Source organism: Meleagris gallopavo, chromosome 2, assembly GCF_000146605.3.
Source record: "Meleagris gallopavo isolate NT-WF06-2002-E0010 breed Aviagen turkey brand Nicholas breeding stock chromosome 2, Turkey_5.1, whole genome shotgun sequence".
Lineage (NCBI taxonomy): Eukaryota > Metazoa > Chordata > Aves > Galliformes > Phasianidae > Meleagris > Meleagris gallopavo.
In genome coordinates, this window is record NC_015012.2 from 3,518,689 (window position 1) to 3,546,185 (window position 27,497).

General features: G+C 38.8%; 1 protein-coding gene across 1 annotated transcript in view; it reads left to right on the forward strand.

The window, feature by feature from the left end:
• Positions 1 to 27,497, forward strand: part of RALGAPA2 (Ral GTPase activating protein catalytic alpha subunit 2) — a gene marked incomplete at its 5' end in the record, with an annotated part of 113,836 nt that overhangs the window by 28,880 nt on the left and 57,459 nt on the right. Inside the window, 18 exons of the mRNA XM_019613468.1 lie at positions 1,275 to 1,415; positions 3,407 to 3,544; positions 4,036 to 4,133; positions 5,077 to 5,167; positions 5,312 to 5,488; positions 8,434 to 8,627; positions 9,141 to 9,239; positions 9,473 to 9,628; positions 18,692 to 18,820; positions 19,690 to 19,818; positions 21,060 to 21,118; positions 21,733 to 21,841; positions 22,429 to 22,539; positions 22,867 to 22,935; positions 23,105 to 23,242; positions 23,809 to 23,992; positions 25,639 to 26,410; positions 26,861 to 26,932. Of these exons, the coding sequence (XP_019469013.1) occupies positions 1,275 to 1,415; positions 3,407 to 3,544; positions 4,036 to 4,133; positions 5,077 to 5,167; positions 5,312 to 5,488; positions 8,434 to 8,627; positions 9,141 to 9,239; positions 9,473 to 9,628; positions 18,692 to 18,820; positions 19,690 to 19,818; positions 21,060 to 21,118; positions 21,733 to 21,841; positions 22,429 to 22,539; positions 22,867 to 22,935; positions 23,105 to 23,242; positions 23,809 to 23,992; positions 25,639 to 26,410; positions 26,861 to 26,932 (2,866 nt within the window). The remainder of the gene's footprint in view (positions 1 to 1,274; positions 1,416 to 3,406; positions 3,545 to 4,035; positions 4,134 to 5,076; positions 5,168 to 5,311; positions 5,489 to 8,433; positions 8,628 to 9,140; positions 9,240 to 9,472; positions 9,629 to 18,691; positions 18,821 to 19,689; positions 19,819 to 21,059; positions 21,119 to 21,732; positions 21,842 to 22,428; positions 22,540 to 22,866; positions 22,936 to 23,104; positions 23,243 to 23,808; positions 23,993 to 25,638; positions 26,411 to 26,860; positions 26,933 to 27,497) is intronic.

Consider the following 27,497-nt stretch of genomic DNA (forward strand, 5'->3'; position numbering starts at 1 on the left):
CTCACTGAAGAATAAAGGGGAAAAAACCCCACACACCTACATCAGCATAACAAACACAAGGATGACTTTATTTTGATCTTCTGCTTGCATTGGGAGTTAAATAGTTAATAGCAGGGTATTAATGCAGCACCCCACCATCCTGCTTGAATATTTTTTCCTTTTTCCTTTTTTCTTCTCTGAGAATCAGCATTGGCATTGTTGTGAACAAAAAGGGAATCAACACAGCAAATACCTGATGCATTTCTAGTACAGTTGGTGAAAAATTGATGCATTTTTCTAAAGGAGACTTCAAGCTTATGCCAACTGGATGTTAATCATTAATATATTTTAATAACTTGTTTTAATGATGATAGAAATCTTCTAAAGCATTAGCTACCTTGGAAGGTGTTTTTCTTGTGGCCTGAGAAAGTATATAATGTACAGGTTACAAAAGGGACACTGCTCATCTCTCTTACAGATGATGAGAGAAGCTGCCAGCAAAATAATACTGAATACAACGTTTAACACTTTGCTATCTTTGAGATTATTTTCTCCTTTTGCAAAAGTGCAGAGTTCCAGCAGTATTTTGAGTGCTTCTAGCTTCACTATTGACTGAAGAATCCAAACCCCATCTCATAACTTGCATGTTTCATCATCTTGTTAGTAAGTGGAGAAAGCAAGTATGCCAAAAGCAGTGTCTGCAGAATAATTCAGGGTGTAAGCTGCTTCAGGTCATGAAGCACCTGCTCAAAGCAAGGTCAGCAGTACTGCCAGACAAGTGCACTCAGCGCTTCATCAAGGCTGGAGCAAGGATCCTTAGTTTAAAAAAAACAACCTAATAGTGGTAGCTGTATCTTTAGATTGACTTCTAAGAGGCACACTATCTCACTTCTCAGATCAGAATGCATTGTTTTCAGCCAAGATGAGTGAATGGAAGAGGTAGCTAGTTTTTGGGGCAGGAGGGAGCATTGCTAGCAGAAAGTAAGCTGAATAAGTTTTCCATTTTTTGTTTTGAGCTGCATGTACTGCTAATGGTACTGCAATGAGAAGAAACAAGGGTAAGTCAAATAAGCTCGTGCATAGTAATCACAGGCTGACAAAAGGAAAGATTCCACATTGTATTTCAGTGGCTGAGATACATTGTATGTTATTAACTTAGGGATAGCAGGAAATATTGCAGAGCTTGACACTGTAAGATTCTTTCAAAAGCTTTGTTTTCGTTTTATCATGACATTCCAAATCCAAATATTTTCCTGTTTTCTGACATAATTGTTGCTTTATTTTTTTCCTGGAAGCTAAGCGAAGCCAGTCTATCAGCAACTGTGTTCATCTTTATGAGGCTTTGCCAGCTACTAAAAGTGTACCTCTTCTGCTTCACACTGTGAGCTCTCTCTTACCTGGTATCTCTTACACTTCTTGCTCTCACAGACTGTCAGGTACTGTACTTTAAAGTCATCTTTTATATAAATGTTCTTTATATTTTTAAGCTTTTCTGTCTGCTCTCTTTCTGTCCAGTTAATTATTCTTAAGGAGCGTGGAATGAGATGTTTTGCACTGGTTCTGTTTCTCTTTCCTGGATCTGTTCCAAACACAGCGTTAAGTAATGGTGGTTGCAGGTAGGAGTAGAGCAGATTCAGTGGAAATGTACCTTGCTCTTTTTCAAAGCAGGAAAGGGTTAAAAAAAAAAAACATGGTCACTTCTAATGGTTTTTGTTGTTCTGTCACTGGAACTGGATTCATTACCAATGTAAGTAACCTTTTCAGAGGAAAAGAGGACAGGAAGGTCTTCTCAAGGAGCTGCAATAGAAACTAGTTGTGTGCACGAATGTATGAGATATCACAAGCAAAATGTGCCAAAAAAGAAGTGCAGCAGGTTGAGCTGCTGGTACTTGATTTTAAAAGAAAAAACTCATTCCCTCGGTGTCACACTCAGTTACAAATCAGTGCTTACAAATGTGGATCTTTTTTCCTTAAAGAATTTTTTCTGTAATTAATGACTCTAGAAGCAATTATGAAAGGTTTGTCAGTGCCTCTTAGCTTTCATGTAGTATTTGATTTCTCTCAAAAGTACCGCAAGCAACGCTGGTTTTGTTTATTTAAATATTAAAAGATTAACATGAATTACAATTTTATTGGGTTTATATTTCCTAATAATAAAAGTAAAAATTCCTAGAATTACTGAATAAATGATTTTCTCCATGTTTTTGTTTTCAAGTACTTGATTTACTGAAAGTTCCCAAGCAACACATACCTGATGTACAAAGAGTTAGGAATGCAGAAACCGAAACTAGAGAAATTTTGCACGTGGTGCAAATTGTGGCTCTTTGGTGATTCCTATTCCATGAAATATCTTGAGTGTTTTTCATCCCATGTTGTTGGTTTTGGTCATAATCTTGAAATTGTTCAAGCTACTTGATATGGGCATTGACCTGAACGGTGGGGTTTCGTGTATTTGTTGCCTTCAGTAAAGCTTTGATACTGGCAGTGATACTTTGGGGTCAATGAACACCAGAACATTTGGGTTTTGCAAGCATGGGTTTGTGAGGCAGTTTACTGAAATAGAAATGATGTATATTGTAATATGGGTAGTGACTGAGCTCAGTTAGTGCATATTGAGTAAAGGAAGCATGCTGTCCTCCTCCTGCATGCTCCTGCTGCAGTCAGTGCAGGTAGGTGCAATCTTGTACCCTGAGGGGCTTTGCTTCTTGCTCCTTACTGCATAGACGTAGCCTCAAAGTCAGTGCATACAGACCAGCAAGGAGGTAGGAAGCAGGGCAAAGGAAAGGAGAGGAACAGAATGTAGAAAGCTGGTGGGCAGGTCATTTTAGTTTTATTGTGTAATAATATGCAGAAAGAAGTGTGGAGGAGTCGATAATTCAGCCCATGATCCTTTTTTAAAAAACAGAAATCCAGTGCTTCTCCACGTCACCATGTTGGTACTGAACCATTTCTTCTAATATTTTGAGAAGGAAAATAGCATTGGATGTGTGGATTGAATACCTTGAGCAGTCTGATGGTGGTTCTCCTGGGTCACTTTGATGGGGGACTTGTGGGCCGACTTTCTGACTGCTTTCCAACAGAAAAGTCAACAGTTAGGGTGGGTGGCATTAACCAGTGCTGTGACTGAAAGCATCACTACCAAAGGAGAGCTCTCCTGATCCCAAGTAAGAGTGCCACATTGAAACCCCAAAGTAATTTCTCCATTTTTTCCTAGGTCTTTCATGATTTAAACCGTTAATACATCTCTCTCTAAACTTTGCTTTTCTAAGGATACTTTTAACTTCTCTGAGTAGGGGTTAAATTCTAGTTTTTGTAATTTGAAGTACTTGAGTGGGTCACTTTTTCACTTAGCTTTCATAGTTAAGGAGTTAGCATGTGTGTTTAATTCAGAGGTCATACAAATATATTTTTTTAATTAAATCAACAGAAGTTGAAGAATCTCAGCAGTCGGAAAGTTTGGCAGGAGCAGAAGCTACAGGCCTCTTTGTAGACCAAGAGCAGCAGCTCACTCGAAGTAGCAGCACTTCAGATATTGCAGATCAATTTCCATCTGATTTTTTTCAAGGTAATTTTTGGTGAAACATAGTAACACTACACACATGAAGAAGTGCCAAGACTTCTTGAGCCTCACTGATGCCACAGTTACGTTCTTTGGTTTTCAGCCACAGTTGTAAAATGTTTTTTTATCCCATTTTCCTACTAAATTTTAGTATCTCATTGAACCAAAAATGGAGAACACAACTTTTAATAAACCAGGGCTTTATTAAATGTGTGCATTTGCAGTGTCACTGTTTAAATTTATCAAGTGTGTGCTTATATTTCATGTTTTCAGAGGAACAGTTCTACTTCTGTTTTGATTGTTATGCTTACAAAAGATTTGTCAGAGCATCATGTGTTCTATCTTAATAATTAATCTGTGAAAATTTTACAATTTGTTACCTTGCTCTGCTGTAAGTATAAGAAATGTATATGTAAATGTAACTGATATTTTCTTGTAATTTGCTGTGTAATTTTTTCCTCCATATTTTAATTCTGTTTCCCGTCTAAAATTTGTAGGCAAAAAGGCTGGGAGTTCTCACAATTTGACCACTTTAGACTCCAAGTCAATTCAGGAGAATAAGGAGTGTATGAAGAAGGAACATGAAGCTGAGCATGTAAGGCAAAATAGATAGTGATTATTGATGTGATCTTGTTTTATGTAACATAAATGGTCCATTAATAAATAAAATATTTTATTGTGAATCGGATGGCTTTTCCTATTTAAAAACCATCAACTGAAAGAATGAATATTTGTTAGTCACATTTCTAGTATGGAATCAGGAATTAAGCTTTAAGTTGTCCCTTACGCTGTTTGCTATGATCAATCTGTAACTTCTGATACTGTAAGTTGCCAGTGCACTTTGACATGATTTGCTATGTACTATTCTCATAAAAGACTTCTGTGCTTTTCTATATTAATAATAAACAAGTCCATCACTTTTTTTTCTTCTTAAATAATTAATGTTTTTTTTTAGAGCTACACTACACTGTAGTAAATGTTTGATGGTTTGAAGTGCTGGAGAAAATACTTTCCTTCAGCAAAATTTGTAGCACCGGCTATTTATTGTGGATTGTTTGCCTAAGTTAACATTTGGACAGGCAAGCTTAGTAAATTTTTAATGCGGTTTTGGAAAAACAATAGAAATAATATATGACTTCATCTTTATGGAAGTATAATGCAGTGCTGCATGGAGGACTGCAAGAGGAATCTCATCTCTGGTTGTTGGTTCTGCCATGTGTCTGGTCTTGCAGCACTGTTGTGCTTTGTTCTACAGGCAAGGCTCTTTCTGGGAAGTGCTCTCATTAATCACTTCAAGAATAACAAGGTGTGGTGAAGGGGGGGGGAGAGAGATGCAGGCTTTGTAGTTGTGGGGAATTAAAAATTAACCTGGCTCCCTATTCCAGTGTCATATGTTCATTTAAATATCCTGACTGAATTGCAGTTAATTTATAGTAACTTTCCCTGTGTGCATTTGTGTATCTCAAAACTGCAAGAATATGATGTTCTCAAAAATATAGTTAATAAACTGAAATTGATGCTTTTTTTTTCCTCTGTAGGTACCAGTACGAAGGAGCAGTAGTACAGCTGAATTGGATTTGAAAGCTGACTTACAGCAAACACATGGAAACCATAGGGAGAGAGAAAAAAGTGAGTTCCAAGAAACATGGTAATTTTTTTTTAAGTGTAGCAGCTGAAACCAGTGTGATCAGTTTGTCTTGTTAGGTCATGTTATGCTAATGCAATCTTTAAAAATAGGATCCATGATCTTTATTCATCCTCTGCTTGCTTTAGGTGAAAGTGTTAGCAGTGACACATCCATTGGGTATAATAATGAAGTAGAGATTGCTCTCATCCCTTGGCAAGCCTCTGAAGAAGATCAGGAGGTTAATGCATCAACAGATGTCTGTGTGGATCCTGATGCACCTCGCTGGCTTCAGCTTAGTCCTTCAGATAATGCAAATTTAACAGGTATTCTAGTCCAGAAATTATATTTTAGATTTTTATTTCAAAAAGGAGTTCAGTTTGCCTCTTAAAAAAAAAAAAAATACACGTTCTTAGGCATGTTGCCAAGTTTTGTTCAGAATGTTCTGTCAAAAACGAGATTTAAATGGACAGAGCTTAAAGAATTAAGATAATGAGAATGAACCTGACATAGATGCAAATAAATTGCAATCCAGGAAGTGATCACATGCTTAAAACTGAGTTTCTTACTGTGTCAAAGTAATAAGCTATGTGATAGTTGATCACTTGTGCTCTCTTAGCTTGCACTAGCATTCAAGTGAAAGGATTGAATCTAATTTCTGTTAAATTCTATTTTCTAGATTTTTTTTTCATAGCAGGATATTCTGAGAATGTGCAGTAGGCTCCTTTCTGTTTATTTTGACAGATAGAAAGTAACTGATTAATTCACAATATCTTAAACTGTTACCCTCCTTATTTGTACTTCAGCATTGCTTGTATGCCAGTAGGAAGTCATGAAATGTTGTTCTCAGAAGAGTTTATTTGCAAGTAAAAGTCCTTTCCTTTTTAATTCTACTGAAATATTTTGATTCTCTTCGAGATATCTTCCCATTAATATGTAGTAAGCAAGTTAGGGGTGTTATATCAATAACTTGATACTGTAACGTATGAAACTACTTGCAGCCTTTTTACTGATGAGTTATATAGTTTCATTTCTGTGATCACTTTTTCTTTCAATTACTGCTGATTTAAAGAACCAGCACACCCAGTTCCATCCTTCAGATTGCCATTGTACACAAGGTAATGTGCAGAGCAGAACCCAGCAAGGATTATTATTTGTGTAAACTCAGCACTTTCTTTGCCTATGATATAAGAAATTGCTCCTTTGTGTGTACAAACAGAATGAGTTATTTTATATAACTTTAAAGATAAAGAGAAGTGGAGTAATGAATGTGTGTAAGTTACTCCAGAAGTAATGCCTCCTGTATATTTCCATGGAAAAGACAACCAGCATCCACCTCTGATGTCCTGGGTCAGCATAATAAAATAAGAGGCATTAATTCCAAAGCGGTCCGCATATGGTTGCCCAGTAGAATTGGCATGCTCCTAATGCATTTACTGGTTCTTGCCAAAGTTGTTTGTCCACATGTCCACTCAATGCTGCATGATCTGCATACAGGGCAGTGTGCGGCTCAGAGCTTTCCTCTGTTTGTCATGTTACAAAACCTCAGTAATCACTGTGGTGAATACAGCCCTATCCATCTGCACGGTAAGAGAACATCTTTGCCCTGTTCCCAGTGGCATATCTGTCAGAGCTGCTTCTGTTTGTTGCATGGTTGTTACATGGAGAACTGCAGAGAGTGTCTCGGAGCCCATGGCTGGTGGAAGCACTTGTGAACAACATCAGCTGTAGTAGTAAAAATGTGTCACAAGCCAAGCCTCTAGGACTTTGATGTGTCATATGGTTACTTGCATTAATTTGGGTGTTTCAGCTTAATTTTCTTCTTGTACAAAACAAAGATGTGTTTGATCTTAGGATTTGGAGGCTTTCTAAGATAAAACTTTGATTTTCTTTAGAACCCTGAATGGTGCAAGGCTAAAAATAATGTGTTGTCATCACCCAAACAGCATAGATTCATGAATTTTCCTCTTGAGAATCTTTCTGATATGCTTAAAAAATAACGTTTTAACTCTATAGGATTTCATAATGCTGCCAGAAACAAAACAAAGGAAGCAAAAAGAAAATAAAATCACAAAAAAGTAAAAAAAAAAAACCAAAACACAGTGGATGCTGAGTGCTCAAAGGTGCCCTGTGGGACCATAGCTCTGATTGTGACCATAGGCTGCTGCATAGCTTTCTCTGCTGAAGATAATTGAACAGCTTTTGTCATTAACATTTATGCTTCAGTGTGGAATATTTCGTTTACTGTTTAGGTATATTAATTCCATTATCATGCCCAACTTCAGAATCACAGAGTCATAGAATCACCAAGGTTGGAAAAGACCCACAAATCACCCAGTCCAACCATCCCCCTGTCACCAGTGGGATTGTGCATTCCTTCTCAGTTTGTATCCAGCTACCTCAGGAATTGCTTCTGTGTATAATGGTAGTGGCAGAGCATATTCTTCATCTCTCAGGGTGCATCGTATTTAGCTCCATTGTTCAGTTGTATTTTCAGGTCATTTTATATTATGTGATCTTAAAATAAATAAATAAATAAATAAAATAAAAGGCAAGACTCTTCACAATGGAAATATTGCCTGTAAAAGCCAGTTATTGATTGAATACATCTTTTGGAGTACACGAGTTTCAGACGTGCACAAAGTACATTTAACTGCATTTGCTTCCCTGCTACAAAACCTTGAGTGAGGGCAGTCTGTCATAGCAAACTGACACACAGTTGTGCCATCTCTATATGATAAGCCCTTTAGCCTGTGTTTTCTTGCCATTTTTTTCTTTGACCCGTGTGTTCCCTTGAGTAGTGCAGAAGGACGAGATGATTTGGTGGAGTGCTTTTTAGATGGAACGTTTGTATAAAAGAAATTGGTCTTAACAGCCTTATTGGTTTAGTCTGGGAAGGAGGTCACTGTGTTCTTCCCTAATGTGTGGTGCTTGGAGGCCACATCTCATGCAGGTCCATCTTCAGCAAAACAGGCTCCCTGTGCTTAGGACTTGTGGGTCTGGGAATACGCCTTCACTATTTTATTTGTTGTGGATTTTTTTCTTCTCTGGTTTGTGTGTGTGCTTGACCAGGAAGACCAAAGAAGGGCCCTTTTATCAATAATTACATAGCTCCTGTCTTTTTTGCTTAGTAAACTTTCCAGACTTCACAATAAAATTTCAAGCTCTTGGTTCTTTTGCCTTGAAACTTCCTTAAGAGTTTCTTTAGAAATAATGTGCATCGGAACTGGAACTTCATCAGAAGTGAAACAGAACCTTCTAAAATTTACAGACAGCAGTGAGTTCCTTGCTGATGACTGCAGTATAATTGCTGGTGGAAGCCTCATCGGTTGGCATCCTGATTCTGCTTCTGTGTTATGGAGGAGGATCTTGGGAATTCTTGGAGATGTGAACAATATACAATCGCCTAAAATTCATGCAAAAGTTTTTGGGTATCTCTATGAGCTGTGGTATAAACTTGCAAAGGTATTGTATATAACATTTTCGTCTAATGATAACGATTATTTTTTGTTTAATTATGCTAAGATTGATCTAGGATTAGCACCTGCAATATAAGCATGATATTTGGAGGATTCTGTCATAAATTTTGTCAAATTTTTGTTTGATTTCCTGTAACTATCCCCTGTTGAAAATATTCCCATTTAATGAGAATTTAATTAATTTAGATGGCTTCATAAAACTGTAGCAAAGAAAACAGGTATAGGATAGAACACTACAAACGCTGTTGTTAGTGCAAAAGCTAATGGTACCACCTAAAATGCTTAGCCTGTGTAGCACTGTAGAACACCTTTTCCTGGTGGTGTTGGCTTGAGAAGGAGCTCTCTGTGTAGTGCAGGGTGTAGTGCCTTAAAGTAAACAAAAAAAGAAAAAAAGAAAAAAGAAAAAACCCCCACAAAAAAAGAGAAGTAATAATATGAAATAACATTAATAAAGTGAACTATTTTTTTTTAAATAACTCTCTTCTTTTAAAAACACCAGATAAGGGATAACCTTGCTATAAGCGTGGACAATCAGTCTACTCCCTCTCCTCCTGTCTTAATTCCTCCTCTCAGAATATTTGCATCATGGTTGTTCAAGGTAAGTTATTTCTCAACTTTTTCACATTAGTATTTTTCTTTGTTGACAATAAATGTGTATATGCTCAGTTGCACTGTTAAGTTTTGCAATCACTGCAGGCTGAGACAAGTGTATTTGAACTCACGTCTGTTTTAATAAATACAGTAGATTTGGTTTATGGAAAATCTGCTGAAAATACAGTTTTGCATTAGTGGACTAGTAGAAAAATAGTATTAATACAAGTCTTTTTTCAGGCAACTACCCTGCCAAATGAATATAAGGAAGGCAAACTTCAGGCATACAGGCTGATCTGTGCTATGATGACGAGACGTCAAGATGTTCTGCCAAATTCAGATTTCCTGCTTCATTTTTATTTTGTGATGCACCTTGGTTTAACAAGTGAAGACCAGGTAAAAGCTTTACTTGAGGAAAAACCTCTGTAAGTTTGCTGTCTGCTGATGGAATTGTCTGTATTTTCCTATTTGAAAAAGCAAAAAGGAAGCAATGCTCTGCAACAAATTATTGTGTGAAATTGTTATTGTGTAGCATAGTCCATATCACATTGTACGTGACGTAGTCTGAACTTTCTCCTTACTCTCCAGTTTTATCTTGTCATACTAGCAAAGAGCTGCTGTTGAAACATTCTGTGTCTGTAGATTAATGTCATTTCTTGGTCTGTCTGCCATGGTTTGGCCTAATCAATAATGCATTCAGTGGGAGATGATGAAAAGGCTTAATCTTTCAGAATGTAAGAGGATTATTGGAGCTCAGAAGTAGCTAAATACTCATAAATACTGTAAGAAATACACTGAGCAAAAGAGAGGCTACCTAGAAACATGTCTGTGTTTTTATAGATGTCGCTGTAAGTTTTCATCCTTAACAGAAATACTCTGAATACAGTGGTGAGAACTGTGCTGCAGATGCCAGCAGAGGGCACACAGACCTTTTTGTAGAACCCGTGTTGGTTATTTGCTGCTTTGAGGAGTCGTTTCTGGTGCCTTACCAATCCACAGGGAACAGACTTGCACAGATTTGGTTGTGCTAGTTGTTACCAATCTTTGTTACTCTTGTAATCCCTGAGAAGGCCTGTCCTGTTGCTTAGCCAGCACTAAGTTGCTGATGTGTTGTTTTTAACCTTGTGAAGCTGCACTTAGCAGCTTTCTGCTGCTTGGACTGTGAACCTGGGAGCCTCACCATGACCAGCTCAATCCCTCTCTGCACTGGCCTGTGTAACCCTGCACTTGGAAATTTCATGTGTCTCTGTTTTGCAAAAGCAGAAGAAGTAAAACCATCTGCCATGTATTCTCTGCAAACTCTCCACCTGCTATTCCCAGATGCTTCTGTAGGGAAGAGGGGAAAGGATTAATGGCACAATATTCTTTGATGTGTGCTTCTTGAAAGCAAAAAGCAAATACAATGATGTGTGCCAAAACATCTCCCTTTGAAAAACCAAGACATCCAGTTGGGATAACTTGAATTTTTCTTTACACATTCTCACAGTATGTTCTTTTTAGAAAGGAAACTGAATAGGTCATTTGACACCTATTACTGGTTTCACTTCATTGTGTTACTTGTTGTTTTTGTGACCATGGAGAAAAATCCTGGAAAAATTTCTGAAGTAGAAATTGTGCAATTTTTAAATGGTGGTCTTGGTTCCCGATGAGCTGTTTTCTCATTCTGTTTTTATTGTGTTTTGGTGTTAGTAACAATTCCACTGATTTTAAGCCCGTTGCTTTGTTGAATGTCAGGTTTCAGTCCTTGTGCAAATGTATGGTCTAGAAGTTAAAATCAAGAAGTGAAGACTGTCTGGTAAAGGCAGACTCCACCTACAAATCATTCCAGGGATTTCCTGATATCTTGCATGCTCTTGCTGTGCTCCACCTTGTCTCTCTCTGCTTCTTTTGCCTCTTGGTGGCACACTTGACCACGAGTTTTCTCCTGTAACTGTCCTTCCAGTTTTGCTTTCCCTAGCTACGAAGCTGGCTGATGGGAGCTGTGCACTCACCACGCTTTGGAGCTTAAATTCTCATGCAGTGGATTGATGTGAAGCACGTTCCTTATACCTATTTCCATATTTACAGTTTTATTAGCATCATATTGCTTGGTGGGTGTTTAGACTAGCTCGATACTGAGGGTAGTGTACAATAAATACTAATGCAAGAGTGCACTGTCTGGAAGCACAGTAAGCCTAGTATTTATTAAGATGGGTCATGGATGTGCTTTTCAATTATTCTGGTGGAGTCAGGGAGTTGTTTATGCCAGATCCCATCTGGTACCCTACTGACTGAACACATAGTCCTTCTTCCACAGGCAGATCGGTGACACAGGCAGAGCATTTCACCAGCCTCTTACCTTGCCGTTAAGAGATGAAAACTCTCAGGTGTGAAGGAAATCTGATCTGCTTTGTGTGAAGCTGCTGGAAATCAGAGATCTTGTAGTGGAAAGAAAGATCGATCTGCTTTGTCAGATTGTTTTATTTGCTAAGCACGAGCGTAACTTCTCAGTTTCATGGAACATTAACAGGAGAAGGGAGAAGGGGATTTTCTCCTGGGGGAATTTTTGTTCTGTGTATGTGACCAGTACAACTTTCGATTCATTGGGAGAAGCAACAGAAACGTACAACTCCAAGAAATCACATTTTATTGATGTAGATGAGCTTTTTTTGTGTTCATCTACACAATTATTTTGCTACACAACTTTGTAAAGTTATAGTCAGAAACCTTTGTAACCTGAATATGATTCAGTATTTTAGATAGCATCAAAAATTCATTTTTAAATATATTTCTCTAGTTAAAAAAAAAAAAGTTAGACAAATCTTGTATTACATGAGGAAAGTGCAGTTGTACAGTTAACGGTGAAGATAAATAACTTGCACTAATTGGACTTGCTGAGTAAACACTAGTTGAACAGAAATGTACCTGCATTTATTTCAACAGACACAGCTCCATCCAGCTATCTGGCTGAGAAAAGCTTCCTCCCAGACTGGGGAGAATGCAAACCTTCTGCTCAAATTTGTGGACTGTTCTCATTCCTTTTAATCTACATTCCTCAATTCTATTTTGGCTGCTCCCTTAACAACACGAATATACAAAATTACTGCTTTCTTGTTTAGATTTTGGTGCTGGTAGAAAACAAAATAATACATGTTTGAATGCACTCAGTACTTAATACATTGTTATCTATGCACCTTTCTGCACAAACTTGTCTTGTGGAGCATTAAAGAGCAGTGTAGAGTATATTTTATAAAAAGATCCCATGGCACTCTGAGTTCAAGATTTAGCAATTAGCTCAGCTGGTGAGAAAGGAGATAGTGATGTAACTGAGCTGCATCTCATTTGTCCATGTCTAAGTATCTAACAGCAGCACCTCTGTAGGAAGAAGTGAACAATTCTCTGTAGCAGTTGCATCACCTTTTCAGGTGGGAGAAACAAGTTTACAGCCTGGCACTGGGAGCTGCTTCCAGTGTGCCACGTGCCCTGGGATCAGGGGACAAGTGACTGTGTGATGCTAATTCTCTTCCTGTACATTTAAGTCAGTGGTCTTAAATTTAACCATCATTTTTTATGAAGTTGACTGGAATTCTGCACCTTCACTTCCTGACAGAGGAAAGTGAATGGATGTTTTGTTTTTCACATGCTGTGTTCGCAAGACAGTGAAGGCAGTGATTCTGCTTGCATTCAGAGCCTGACTGAAAATCCTGAGAAGATGATGTATCAAGCATTGCTCAGATGTGGTGCAGGAAATGGCCTCAGGACTGTTTGTATTAAATTCAGCCCTTTCACCCTTTAAATCACTGAGGTCTGTCAGCCTTGAAACGCCTTCAGGGGCTTTATAGCATCACACCTGTGCAAGACAGACTGAAGCGTGCTATTTCTTCTGGTACCTCCTCAGTCAGGCAGCAGTGGCAAAAGGAGCAGCTAGGTCTTTCCCAGCAACAGCCATTGCTTTGCTGTGTCATTCAGTCCACAGCTTCAGGAAAGCCATCCTGGTCACAATTACAGTTCTCCCAGTAACTGGTGTAGGTTGCAGAGAATTGTGAAATATTCCTGGGAGGGGAATTTTAGAAAATTCCAAAGGAAAACCTACTGCATTTCAGGCAGTAACTGTGTGTGACGCTGCTGGGTGAGATTAATGGTTGAGAAGCCTCCAGCACTTGTAACCATTAATGTCTTTTGAGTTGGATGATGCATACATACACCTTATAAAAATATCTAGTATTGCAGTGCACAAATTTTACAAATGCTTGCGTGTAGGAAATAAATGCATTTTATTATTGCTGCTGATCGCTTACTGTAGCAGAAATTTTTGGCTTCAGGAACTTGCAAAAGTTCTTCTCCTTGTTTTATAGCTTCCTTTTTTTTTTCCTGGAAGAAGTACTGAAACACTATTCCAAAATTCTACGTATGTTACTGAGCTCCTTTCTCAGAAAAAGAAGCACCGAGAAAGTGCTAATTAGTGAATTGCTAATACTTTTGGTAATTACAATCCTTCCAGTATATCTTTTTTTTCCTAAAACTTCTGTGGATTTTCTGCTGACTTCTTTCTGTCTAAATGTACATCTTCAGTTTGAGAAGAGCTGCAGTGAAAGCTGAATGCTCCCCTGTGCTTACGCTGTAGAAGAGGAGGAAACCTTCCAATACCTCCAATACCACCAGCTTTTCATTTTTGGGAAGAATCTCATCCTGCTACCAGGGCTTTGGCATCAGTTAACGTGCTTGCTGTAAATCTGTTGACAACATGTGCCACCACGGTTTTGGCCAGTAGAGGTAGAGACTGTTATCTGAAGAGAGCTAACAGGGTAGTTCTATCCCTGGCTTTTGGAGGGAGCTTTAATGATTCAGTTTAATACATTTACAGGTTAATTGGCTTGCCAGCATATCTTTGGAACAGACTGCTTTGTAAGGAAATACTAAGGAACACAATTAAAAATACATACTTCAGAGATTTTGCTTGTTTGTTCAGTCATATTAAGTGCAGGCCTAACCTTAAATATGGAAGGAAAAGCCCAGATCCGAATAGGCTGACAGATGTCCTCGGTGATTAAATTTCAGCACACAGACAGGGAGTTTTCAACCTGTAGAACAGCACAAGCCCTCAGCACACAGCACAGCTGACGATGGAGAACTTAACAGCCCTGCTTTTAGCTCGATTCCATTCCGTGGGAAAACGGAGAATACTTTATCAATAATGTACTTCATGCTTGTCTATAAGCCTCTTAATTTGTTTAATGTATGCTGTTGGCAATTATAGAAAGGAAGCTCCATCATTTCCATAGTGAGCATATGGAGAAACACCGTGTCCGGCAAGAAGCACGCTGTGTATGATTGCTGATTTAGAATATGAAACATTTTATATTAGAGTTGCTACCGGAGAAGAATTACCTGCTTATATTAACACTGATTTGAAGTTAAAAAAGTCCTTGTAGACTTTTCAATGTTTCTGTGAAGCTGCTGCTGTGTAATGAGGAGTGGTGTCAGCCCGCTGACTGCAGTGTCTGAGTGCTGTGCACAGGAACATGGCCTGTCTGTGTGGCATCATCTTCCAAAGGCACAAGAAATGAGCAGCTTCACTTGTCTACACAGTGCAGTAAGTGCTTCTTGCCTGCATTTCTGCCTGGTGATGTTTCACATGAGAACCTTTGGTTGTATAGCATTTCAGAAACCTTAACAATTTTAGATTTCTCTCCAGACTGCAGTTTAAAAAAAAAAGAAAAAAAAGAAAGAAGAAAAATCATAATATAGTCTCTATGTCACAAGACTTAGATTCACATATTTTAGTTTGCTGTAATTTTTACCCTCTTGCAGTCTCCCTCCCTTTCTGTTGAGATGCAGCACATACCCCACTGCTCACCCCCGTTAGAGTGCACTGGTGGTAGTGGAGCAAAGCAGTTGCAGGGATGGATCAGAGGAAAGGCAGACCCAGGTAGTGCCCATGTTAGGAGCCATGCTTTCTGCTAACAGAGACATCTCCTCACCTTCCCCTCCCTGAAGCACCTTGCCCTAGGTGGTTCACCTCTGCACTGCTGCCTGGTTTTATTTTTTAAATGTGTCTTTAAAAGAGCTTCCTAATGCAGTTTAGAAGGGGAGGAACAATTACCAGCAGGTGATTTACACAGTAATCTGTCATCTGTTTTCTAAATTGAGTTGTTCCGGTTTTTAATCTCGCTTTCTATTACATGCAGTCACAAGATGTAACTTCTTTGGTGGTCAGATTGATGTAGGTTTTTAGACAAGCACTGTGCTTTTGCAGTGTGTCAGGTTTCTTCGTAACTTTTTATTGCAACATAATTTTTGGCAAGTTAACACCTAAAATGTAACGTTACTTGGAATAAGTACATTGAATTGTTCGTTTCTTCAAAATAAAGGAAAATGAAGGATTTGCCACTTTAAGTCCTGTTTAAATGAATAATCTTTCCTGTGCTGTAAATGTCAGCCTCTAATGAGGTGTGTCTCAGGGAAGAACAGAGTGAACTTTAAGAGGAAAATCCATGTTGTTCCTGTTGAGGGACAGCTGGAAACGTGAGGAAGGCAGATGGCAGGCTATTTAGTTACACCTGTAATCTGCAAAACCTTGCACAAAAATTAGGTGAAGAATATTTCTGAAATTGACCTTCTGGTGAACTTGCATCGTTTTCTTTCTTCACTTACTCACAGGATGTTTATGACCTTATTATTTGGATTACTAGATTACCCTATACTGAAATACTATGCCTTTTATAGGGTTAATCCATTTGAGAAGGACATGCGTGTGATTGCTCCCTTCTCTTCCCTCCTCCTCTTTTTTAACGCTGCAGAGCATCGTTTTGAATTGAAAATAGTCCATAATGGTCCTTTTTTTCACTTTTCTTTAACAACATGAACACTAAATTACAGCTGTGCAATTATGTAAACAATGGAAATGCTTCCAGAATGAATGCTTCCTTTTAAATTTTCATTTTGTGTAATTGCTGAAAGGTTTGGAGCCATAATAAACCAAAATTATTTTACACATTTATCGTTCTAAAGGTCAATTATGAAAGAAGTAAAGAAACAACGCTGTACAGAATGAGTAAACCAATTTCTATTGCCATCACCATATGTTTTTCTTATTGCTTGTGTTTTTCCAGTTACTGTGTACATAGCATTCAATTAAAGTGATTCATTTACTAGGCTGTACGCTGCTCAACACAGTTTACATTTATAGAACTGCGCTTCGAAGGGAAGGAAGCAACTTGCCTGTGTTTGAATTACCTGATTTTTGCAGTATCACTGATAGGACATATGTTCTCACTTGGTTGCTTTCTCATAAACCCGAATCTTTTGATAAGCTTGCAATGCTACTGAATTACTACGTGAAATCACGCTTCTCTTGTTAGCTGCGTTGCACAGGACAGCGTGCTAATTGGGAAACAGAAGAAAATTTGTCAGATTTTAGCAGTAAATGCCTTCCTGGGGTGTGGTGTCTTTCCAATCTGCTCTATTTGGAGCAAGCTCAAGTAAGGCACGAGATGTTCAGGACACATTCTGTTCTGTTTGAAAGGAAACAGTTGCCATCTTTGCGCTGTGCAGTGAACTCACAGGTATGAAGGTGTTAAAGCAGGGCTTTCCCTGACATTTCTTTATCCTCGTTTTCTGAAGCGTCCGTGCAGTGCAGTGGCCGGAGCCGGGGGAGCAGCGCAGTCGTTACAGGGGTGTTTAACAGATGGGATGGATGGAGCCAGGACAGGAGTTAACGCGCTTGTTTGTAGCAGCTCTTTGTACTTCCTACGTTTTGTTACCTTTTAAGCCAGGTTAGCCCGGGCTCTTTTATCGTGGCATATGTCAACAGGAGCGTGCTCCCATCTGCCGCTCCGCAGTTTGATGCCCAATTATTCAGAGACCAAACACGTCGCAGTACCTGGCTCTGGTCGTAATTACAGGTGTGCTGTGCTGCAAGGAGCGTGGTGCATTAATCAGCCCCTTAATTATGAAAAGGTGGGTCTTTTGTTCTGCTCCGAGCAGGAGTTTACCACCCACTTTATGAGCTGCTGCATCCATCTGCTCTCTCTTTTTGAATGTTTGCCTTGACTGATATTGACTTGAAAATGTATCAAAGGAAGTGATTAAAACCAGTTTAAACATTAACTCGAGTGGCATTCTAGCTAATTCGGGAAAGTGGAAGCATTATGTGGTGCTGCATTAAAAATGAACGATATTTATCTGGTAATATTTCAGATATATAACGCTATTATTTCATAGGATGTTGCTGCTGTAAACACTCAGTCAAACCATAGATAAGTTTTGTCCAGGGATTGAGCAGTGCTTGCAGAAAACACTGGTGTGGCTAAAGCGTATCTTCAGACAGAAAAATCCGTCTGATTTCTTTAGCTTCTGATGTAGAGGTTTAGCATAAGGACACATTATGGGGCTAAAATTTAGCTCTTCACTGACACATCATGAAAGCAGTAAGGGCAGACACAGAAAATTGTTTTTCCTTTGCAATTTTTCTTCGAAATTTTATCAAGAACAGAAATAATCTGCTAATCGGTATAGAAATAAATTTATCCAATTATATAATGTAGCAGGTGAAGAAGATTTAGCTTTTATGCCCAACTGCAGATCTCCTTTAAAGAAAATCTCAACTTAAATACGGAACTTGTCTCTGTCTGAAGTGTCTGAAGAATTGAATGAAACCTGGGGAAGGATTCAGGCTGAAATGCTTAACTCCGGGTCTGTGTCGTAGGGTGATTATGAGAGCAGTCTGTTCTGGTGGTCTACTCCTACAGATGCATTGCAAGCTTTTAAAACAACAACAACAACAACAAAAACAAGTAAAAAGTAAAAAAGACTTTCATCAAATGTTCCCTCTCCAAGGCTTATCTGTGCTTGCTATCTTAATTATTTAGAATAGCGGATTATAACAATCTAGTTAGCACAGGTTTATCTGTGTTACTGTGCTGAGTGCAATCGCTCCTCGCATCTGACATCACTATTTCTCAACTTAGCCCAGAGGGGCTGAAAAATCCCTGACATGCTAGAGCTGCCAGCAGTTGTAAGCTACCTGCTTTGAGCTCCTTTGGGAAAAGACAACAGCAGTTTGTGTCATTTCATTATTTTTATGGCTCCAGAATTCAGAGTAATGTGATCTTAAGGAAAAAAAAAAAACAAACCTCATTTGCAACGGGGTAAAACATCCATCTTCAATTGATTAACAGCTTGGTTGTCTTCAATCCAAAGCCTTGTTTCACGAGAGAACAATTGTTTTACACTTAGAAATGGCAGGTGTTTGTTTTAATAGGAATTTCAGACTCTCAGTGTCACGGTAATACTGAACACTTTTTCTACTAAAAGCACTTGTGTCACTGTTATGTGTGGCTCGGTGAAACGTCACTTTGATGAGCGTGGAAATGGTCAGTTACCAACTTAAATCTTCTCCAGCTCCCCCTTCAGGGTTTTGGTGGGTTGTTATTTTTAGTCATTTCTTTCTCAAGCAGGTAATTTCTCTTTATTTTTCAGGATATCTTGAATACTGTCATAAAGCATTGCCCACCTTGGTTTTTCTTCCTGGGCTTGCCTGGCTTTACGATGCTGATAGGAGACTTCATCACAGCAGCAGCCAGAGTGCTGAGCACGGACCTGCTGGAGGTGAGCATGGCAATGCCCAGCCTGGGAGCCCGCTTGCTAATGAGCTTGGGATGTCTGCACTCCAACAGGTGTGGGCTCATTAGTGCAATGCCAGCCGGGGCTCTTGGGGCAGATACCATGGCAGCTGATGTGTGAAAGCGAGGGGTAGGGTGACACACTGGTATTGCAAAGGTGTTTCATCAAAAGGCCAAAGTGTGAGAAATCATATCCTCACCAACGCTGCAGTGTGTTTGCATGCTAAAAGCAGGGCTTAGATTTCAGAATCCTATTAGTGTTTTTCGCTGAATATTGAAAGCACGGAGCTTGTTTGGTGATGCGGAATGTTTTGCCAAGTATCAACACTAACAGAAATAGGTTTATAAATGATTAAATTAATGAAGGCAAATAAAAGAGCAAAGTAAGGATGGAGGCCAAAATAAGGGTAATGACCCGACAATCCTGGAAAAAAACAGGGAAGTGTTGGAACTGCATTTGAAGGAGACCTTTCTGTCTGTTTTGACTGCATGTTTTTAGTGCTGCCCTGTGCTGCTGAGCGGATGGCTTGGGGACACAGACCTCTCGGGTTTCAGCAGAAGTGAAGCAGTGAGCCCTCCTGCATTGTCCTTCAAAGCACTTACAGATGTTCATTTATTGGCATCTCTTTAAAGAAAACAGCTCATCAGCCTGATCACTGAGAAAGCTTAAAATGCTAACAAGGAATGAAACTCCACTTTCCATGGAAAGTGTTCTAAAAAACCCAAAACACTTAATTAATCCTGCAAGCATAAAACTTAGTGCGCGATGTATTTTCAGCAGGCCAAAAATGTACAAGCGGTGCCAGATCTATGCTGAAAGAAGAAAATATTTTCATTTCCTTTTCCATTTGTTAGGCTCCCCGTTCAGAAGCCCATACCATCCTTGGGTCTCTTGTTTGCTTTCCAAATATCTATCAAGAAATCCCACTATTGCAGCCCATTTCAGAAGCTGGTGAGATCATTGCAGGGAGTGCCGATGTAAAGGTAAAACCACATTTATTAGGAGATCTGTATGTAACCTAACCTATCTTTATTATTTAACCACTTTATTTTTACTGTACGCTTTTTGTTTAAATAATAAATGCCTCCTTCTCCGTACCACAACAGCACACATACGTACTGACTTGATAAGCATTGCTTTGCTTAACATGCACCATAAGATTAACAAAGCTTAGGTAGTACAAATTACATTTTACTTTCAAAGAGAGTGAATTGGCTATAATCAAATATTATGTTTTCCAGCCAGATGTCTGCAATGTCAATTCATTAAATGGTGGTGGTGGTATTATTTAAAGTGTCCATTCCGTGCATGTCTGTATATTAGCTTGTCCTCTAAGAAATGTGGAGTGTGCATAAGGGGGAAACAGTTTTTGCCTTATTGGTGTTATAATAAAACGTTAAGTAAATTCCCCAATTAGCCAGAACTCCTAGCTTTTCATGAATTATCTTTGTCCAGTAAGTAATTTCAGTGAGATACCCTGGGATGTTAATTGTTCTACTGGATGGAAAGCTTTGTAATTCAATGACTTTAGCAAAAAGAATCTTGAAGGAGAAAAAAATACACACTCTTTCCACAGAAGACCCCAACAAATATGACCTGGAGCATCGTTTGCTGGTGAAACCCGCTCAATTAGCCTTGTACTAGCCTCAATAAATGTGAGGCACTTTGCTAATCCACTGCAAAAAATTAGGTAAAGATAAGAAGGAATCTCTGAATTCCTTTTGTGACTTTTGAAGGTAAAAATGGAGACAACACAAAACCTTTAACACATACAGCTCCCACTCTTGATTTCTTCATTAGTCCCCAGATTCTTATTAGAAGTATGTTAAAGCAGCCTAGATTTTAAAAGTCTTTTTTCTGTATTAAAGAAGATACTGATTTTTTTCAAAATATGGCTCCCTTAATGCTTGAACACCATATATCATATTAGGAGGTGCTGAATATTCAGTTAGGAAGTACCTGACAACTCTGAAAATGAACTGATTTCCATCTCACCGCCTGTATATGATTTTGAGTCGATTAGATTTATCCACAAGGATCTGTATGCCTGAATTATCATGAGTAAGTAATTCTCCTTTGACAAAGTAAAACTTGTTGTGTAAGTACTTTAAAATAGCCTGAGAGTTAGAGTTGATTTTGTTTGTGGCTACGTCAAAATTAAACAATTATAAATAAAGTGGATACATGAAAAAGTCACTTATTCTAATTTATTGTATTGTTTTAGTGCTACCTCATTAATATTTTACTGAAGAATGCTACAGAGGAGCCAAGTGAAGCTGCAAGGTAAAATACTGAGTGTCAGTAAATGGGAGTGTCAGAGAGTCTTTCTGCCCACCTATTTTTCAGCCTTTGTACAGCTGAATTTTTTTACACCTGCCTTGTGTTTTGACCTATTGAGTTCTTCAGCCCTGTTGAGATAAAGTCCATTCTGTGCTGTTAAGATCTTGAGCTATTGTGTGACCTGGGAGAGGTAAAAGAGATCTTTGTACATTGTTTCCCCCATCTTTGCTCATTCTTTTTACAGGGTCTGCTTATATTTTGTATAATTTGAAGAAAAAATATTTGTTTCCCAACGATGGCATATATTGTGGTTAATGCCTTGCACTTCCAAAGTTCTGTTCTGTTTAAATGTACTTAAAATTGGAAGAAATCATATCTTAGGTGTGCTGGGCTAGTTGGTATGTTTCCTTTTTTTTTTCCTGATTGATTGAGGAATAGTCTTTGACAAATTCCTTCAAGATTCTTTGTTAGGAACTATATAGTGCTACTGTACAGTGATAGCTACTGTCTGATGGAGGAGTGGTTCGTTCCAAAGTGCAAATTTGGAAAGAATGAAGGGTAAAGGAAAACTGGACTCTCTTAAAACTTCTGACAAAAATATTTTCTCTTTCAAAAAGATGCATAGCCATTTGTGGCCTTGGAATTTGGATATGTGAAGAACTAACACAGTGCACAAACCACCCTCAAGTGAAGGAAGCAATCAATGTCATAGGTGTGACACTAAAGGTAATACTGCAGCAGTCTCTAGTTACTAAACACTTTGTGAAAATGGTACTTGAAGTTTTGAAGCAGTTCCTGATTGTAGGAGCACAGCATGCTGGCTGGTCTTTGTTGCTTAAAGCAGTGTCAGGACGTTACTTGAGACTCTTTGCATAATGTTAGGAGTGTGACATTGGCCATCATCTAGAAGATGCCTTCTGGTTCTGAAGCTTTGCATATACTTAGTAGTTTATTATCTCTGGTCAGAGTGCTCCAGATTCTTACTGCTCCTTTGAAGTTGCTAAGGAGTAAATGTGCAGTTCTTCAATGGGGCCATTGTGACATCCTGTATAAAAATGCAAAGTTTTTACAAAAGTGGCATGTGAATATGCAGCTAGAGGCTCCTATATACAAAATAAGATAATATGATATTATAATCTTAAGACTACGTAGTTAATGTTGTCTGCTGTTTCCTAATGCTGAGTGTGGTATGCAGAATCACATTTTTTATTGTTTGTATGGATGGAGAATAAATTAAGAAGTAGAAAAACAACTTGCTTTGTATCATGCCTACACATTTATTTTGTTTTTAATTACTTTTTCTTCTCTTCCAGTTTTCTAATAAGCTGGTAGCTCAGGTAGCCAATGATGTTCTTCAGCTGCTTGTTTCTTACTGGCAAAAGCTGCAGGAGTATGAATCATCCCTGCCCAGAAAAATTACTGAAGTATGTCAGTTTAAGATATTTGTATGGAAATCATATGTGAAGTTGTCTTAATTCTTTACTTGAGTTACTGGAAGCCCAGCTGTCTGTTAACTTTCTATTTCTTCTGCAAGTATTGTTAAGAGTTTTACTTGGAAGAGCAGCATGCATTTCTCATCTTTTATTTTCAAAATGCTCAGCAAAACTTTGTTTCACCTGTACATTGTTGATTTACAAGGGCAGCTAAGTGCTTCTAACCTTTTTCATGCCCTGTTCAAATGAAGTTTGTTCTCTGCCTTGATAGTGAAAGAAGTTAAATGTCTTTCTCAAATTCTGCTTCTTTTAATGTAGATCCTTGTGGCCACTATTGCTTTTCTTCTGCCAAGTGCTGAATACTCCTGTGTGGAGGCAGATAAAAAGGTACGTCACTGAAGTGAGGAGTCTCTGTTCTTTCTTTGTGCTGTTTGAGCAAATCATTGAGTGAAGTGGCTTTGAACCAGTCTTATTTCAACCTTTTAAGCGCAGGCATTTAAGCACGTGTGGATTTGATAGATAATACCTAAATACCATGCTACTTGTTTCTGTTTAGTTTATAGTTTCATTGCTACTTTGCTTGTTGGATTGGTGTATGGCATTACCTATGAAAATGCTGCTGGAGCCAGTGTCTGCTGGTGTCCTTGAAGATCAGCATGCATCCAAAGCTCCTTTACTGGACTATATTTACAGAGTGAGTATGAGGAATGAAGATGATTTATTATGCCTAAAAGTTTAAAGATGCTTTTTGCAGATCCTCTTAGGCACAGGAGGATTTTGAAGCATGCTGTAGAGAAACATGAATTTTCAGGGTGTGGGTGAAATCATACAGGTGAGAAGTCAAGAATTTAAAATACTAAGACAGTAAGATCGATGTGATGGACCTTGAAAAGAAAAGTGGTTTATTTGAGGTAGAGACATGGAACACAGAAAATGATGACAAGAGAAAGGCAAAACGCTCAGAGCAGTGAGTGATCCAGAGCAAGTAGTCTCAGCAGAGGTATTTGAATAATTTGGAGCGGCCTGTTAAAATGCATAAGTTATTAAATACAAAAGAAGTCCTGAAGTGAACTGTTAAAGTACAGAACAAGCAGCAAAAAAGAGAGTTATTATAAAAACACCAAATTTAGACGTGGATGTTTTTGTAGCATCCGCTGGCTTTCATAATGTAACATTACGGTGGGTCACTCCTTGCAGTGTAAGTTGGTACTGCTGACTGTTCTTCATCGCTCCTTCAGTCCCACGCTTGTCTGCTCACAGGTTTTGCACTGCTGCGTGAACGGCTCCAGCACGTACACCCAGCAAAGCCACTACGTGCTGAGCCTTGCGGATCTGTCGTCTGCTGACTACGACCCGTTTCTGCATCTGGAGAATGTCACGAGCTGTGAGCCAGCCCAGTGCCACTCTGCCACCGATCTGGGCAACCTGCTCACTGTTGCCGAAGGTAGGAGAGGACCAGTGTGTCTATGCTAGGATGTCAGAGTCAACAACTGAGATTAGCTCTAAATCGGGCTGCTTTTGGGAGCGTGCAGCAGCCTTTCTTGAATCTTTTATTAGAAATGAGTCCATGATTTGCCTGTTCTGAGCGATTTGAACCAAATTCTGCAGCTGCATAAATGCAGTATTCCTGCTGATTGACAGTGCTACCAGTGTCAAAAGTGAAAAGAGATGATTTGGATCTGGCTGCATCGTGTTACACACTCCTTAAAAGCAACTTAAGTATGTATCCAAACATATGAAGCAATTTTTAAGTGTTTTATCTTAGAAACCACCTTTATTTCAAACACTGTTAAAAGTTTTCAAAGCAGTGGCTGTTCAACTACGAATTAAATATTATCATGTAGTAATATGCCTTAGTTAATTTCTGCAGAAGAATCAAAAGTAGAGATGCAGTGTTAAGTAGTACAAGCTATTGTTGGTTTTGGAATGTTGCTTCAAAATAGCGGGTTCAGTTTTTGATACTTGACTATTTTTGAGTCCTACAGCTTTTTTTATTTCTTTTTTTCTGTATGCATGTTTTCAGTTTAAAAGAAAAAAAAGGAAACACAAAGATTTTACACAGATCTCTTGCTGAGTAGGGGCATTGTGAATAGCAGGAAGATAAGGGTCCATGTCAGGTGTGTTTGTTGTTTCAGTTAGAACAAGATGTTTCTCATCTCAGAGATGTTAGTGGTCTACAATTGTTTTGGTTTAATTGTTTTAAAAAAAAAAATTCAAATTGGAGCAGGCAGAGATTTACTATTGGGGAGTTCAGAGAAAGAATCTGGAGTCTGTTTTTCTGAGGGGGAGGCTGAAGAATTTTTGGAAGCTAGCAAAATGAAAGCTGGAAAGGGATACATGTATATACCTGTTGTCTAAAAGTATATTAGAAGGTATAAATGCTAAAGAAAGAAAAAAACACTGTAAACTGAAGAAGAACAGAGTTAAGCTAAATATGAACAAAGTTACCATAAAAAAAGAGAAAAAATCTGAGTATAAGTGAGATATAACTCTGAAATAGTGCTCCAGTAGAAGAACTGGGGGCACAACACAACTCCAGAGCCCCACTGGTTTGAGATAACTGTGATGTATTTGCCTGTGATGAGGGCCTGTCTGTGGATCCGGAGTGTCTCCCACCTGATGCAATGAACTTTACCACGGTGCTCTTTTCAAATGACTGCTACAAGGGGAGAACCATTGGTTTTCAGTTGCACCTTTCCATTGCTTTTGCTGCTTTTCCCCTGTTCCTCTCTTGATCTGACTGCCGTGGTGATGACTGTGGAAATGTGGGAGGTAAGGAGGATCACCTTAACATGCCAGGTGAAACTGCAGCGATAGCAGGAGTTGTGTCCCCCCTGTGCAGTGCTGTGTGTACTTCTTACAAACTGTACGAAGACCTGGATGTCACTGAAAGCTAAATTTCAAGGAGTGTTGAGTAAGGATGTGTGGTGGGTAGAATTGCTTGGGCAGCGGTTGTAAATAGTTTCTTGAAAAGGAATGATTTTGAGAATAACCAAAGCAGGCTTCTAAAACAAGTCAGAAATTCGCAGATGCTATTTTTAATTACCTCTGGTTGGTTTTACTGATCTGTTTCTCTATTGATTGTTTTAGAAAAAAGGAGAAGGAACTTAGAACTAATACCTTTAACGGCACGGATGGTTATGACTCATCTGGTGAATCATTTGAGCCACTACCCACTCAGTGGAGGTCCTGCCATCCTCCACAGTCTCCTTAGTGAGAATCATGACAACTCATATGTGGAATCCTCTGAGCTCTCATCAGAAGTCTTCCGGAGCCCCAACCTTCAGCTCTTCGTGTTTAATGACAGTACTCTTATATCATACCTCCAAATTCCTGCAGAAAAGAGGAAAGACACTGAGCCAGCAGTAGCCCCCTCGGATGTAAGGGTAATTGTCAGAGATATCTCAGGGAAGTACTCTTGGGATGGCAGAATATTGTATGGACCTTTGGAGGGCTGCCTTCCACGGCAGAACACAGCAAACTCATTTGTGATTTCAGGCAGCTGTGAGCACCACTTCAGTTCCCAAAAAGACATTTCTCAGGTGGAAGAAGGAGAAGATGCTCTTGACAAATTACTGGAGAAGATTGGTAACACTAGTCCTGAATGCCTTTTACATCCCCAGCGGAAGCTGAATGAGCCATCGCCACCACCCTTTGGTATGAGCCACGACCAAGAGAATGCAATCACTGAAGCCCTGATGAGGCAAAGTACCCAGGAAAACGAGTACATTTTAAAATGCAGCTCAGACTTTAGTATGAAGGTGGCCCGTCAGGAAGAACCGCGTCCTGCTGAACCTCAAGCATCCTTTTATTTCTGTCGGCTGTTGCTAAATGACTTGGGAATGAACTCCTGGGATAGAAGGTAGGAACAGAGGGCTCAGGACAGTTTACTGTGCTTTTGCAGCTTCTGACCCCCAAAAAATAATCCAGATCCACACACTGTCCTCCCTTGCTGTAGCACTGCTCTTGCGGTCATCCCAGGAAGACTTGTTAGTCTGAAATTCTATAGTTTACTTGTGAGTCTGATGATTTTCAAAGTAAATTTTGCTCACTTCTACTCTCAAACGTATGCACGCTTAAAAAGGCAAGAATTATGTAGCTGGTTGGTAGTCAGAGCACAGTTTTGAACTTTTACATATACCTGCATCCACGAATATTTTTAGTAGACATCTGCAGATTATTTAGAGTAGAAAGAAAATGAATTTTCATTAAGTTAGGCTAAATTGATTCCCTTCTCTTAGGAATTTGAATGAGAAAATAGAGTCTATATCTTATTGCATTTTCTTTCCTAATTATTCTTATATATTTACAGGAAGAGCTTTCACCTTCTTAAGAAAAATTCAAAATTACTGAGAGAACTGAAAAATCTGGATTCTCGCCAATGGTGGGTAATGTTTACTAGCTCAGGGTTTCAAAAAAAGAGTAAGTCATCACCAAAACCAATCATTGAAAGTGCCTATGCTAGCATATGTCCTGTGTTATGAAAACACAGGATTTTTGTTTCTAAAAAGTTGCAGCGCCTGAATGGACAAGCTATTTTCAATGGTACTATCTACACAGAATTCAAAATAACAAGCAGTAAGATACACCAGCCTGTTTCCTGTTTTCTTTAGCTGAGAGGGGAGGGAAGAAGTTGCAAAATTTTTGATGACTTTGCATCGACTCACCCAAAGGAATTTTCTGCAGATTGGTCCCTCTGTCAAGAGCAGTACTTAAAGGGATAATCTTCATCCCACTCTTTTACAGCCAGGTAGAATAGAGTTCTAAACATTATGTTTCATTTTCATTCCTTGGCACGTTTGCAGAATTGTAGAGTTCTGATTTTCTTGCATTCCAGCAATTTTCATACCAGATCAGTTGTAACCATCAGCCTAGTAAAACTCATCCCAGGAGCTCAAAGTCAGTACGTGCTTTTTTCTTTCTCATATATCATTACTCCATAATTAAAG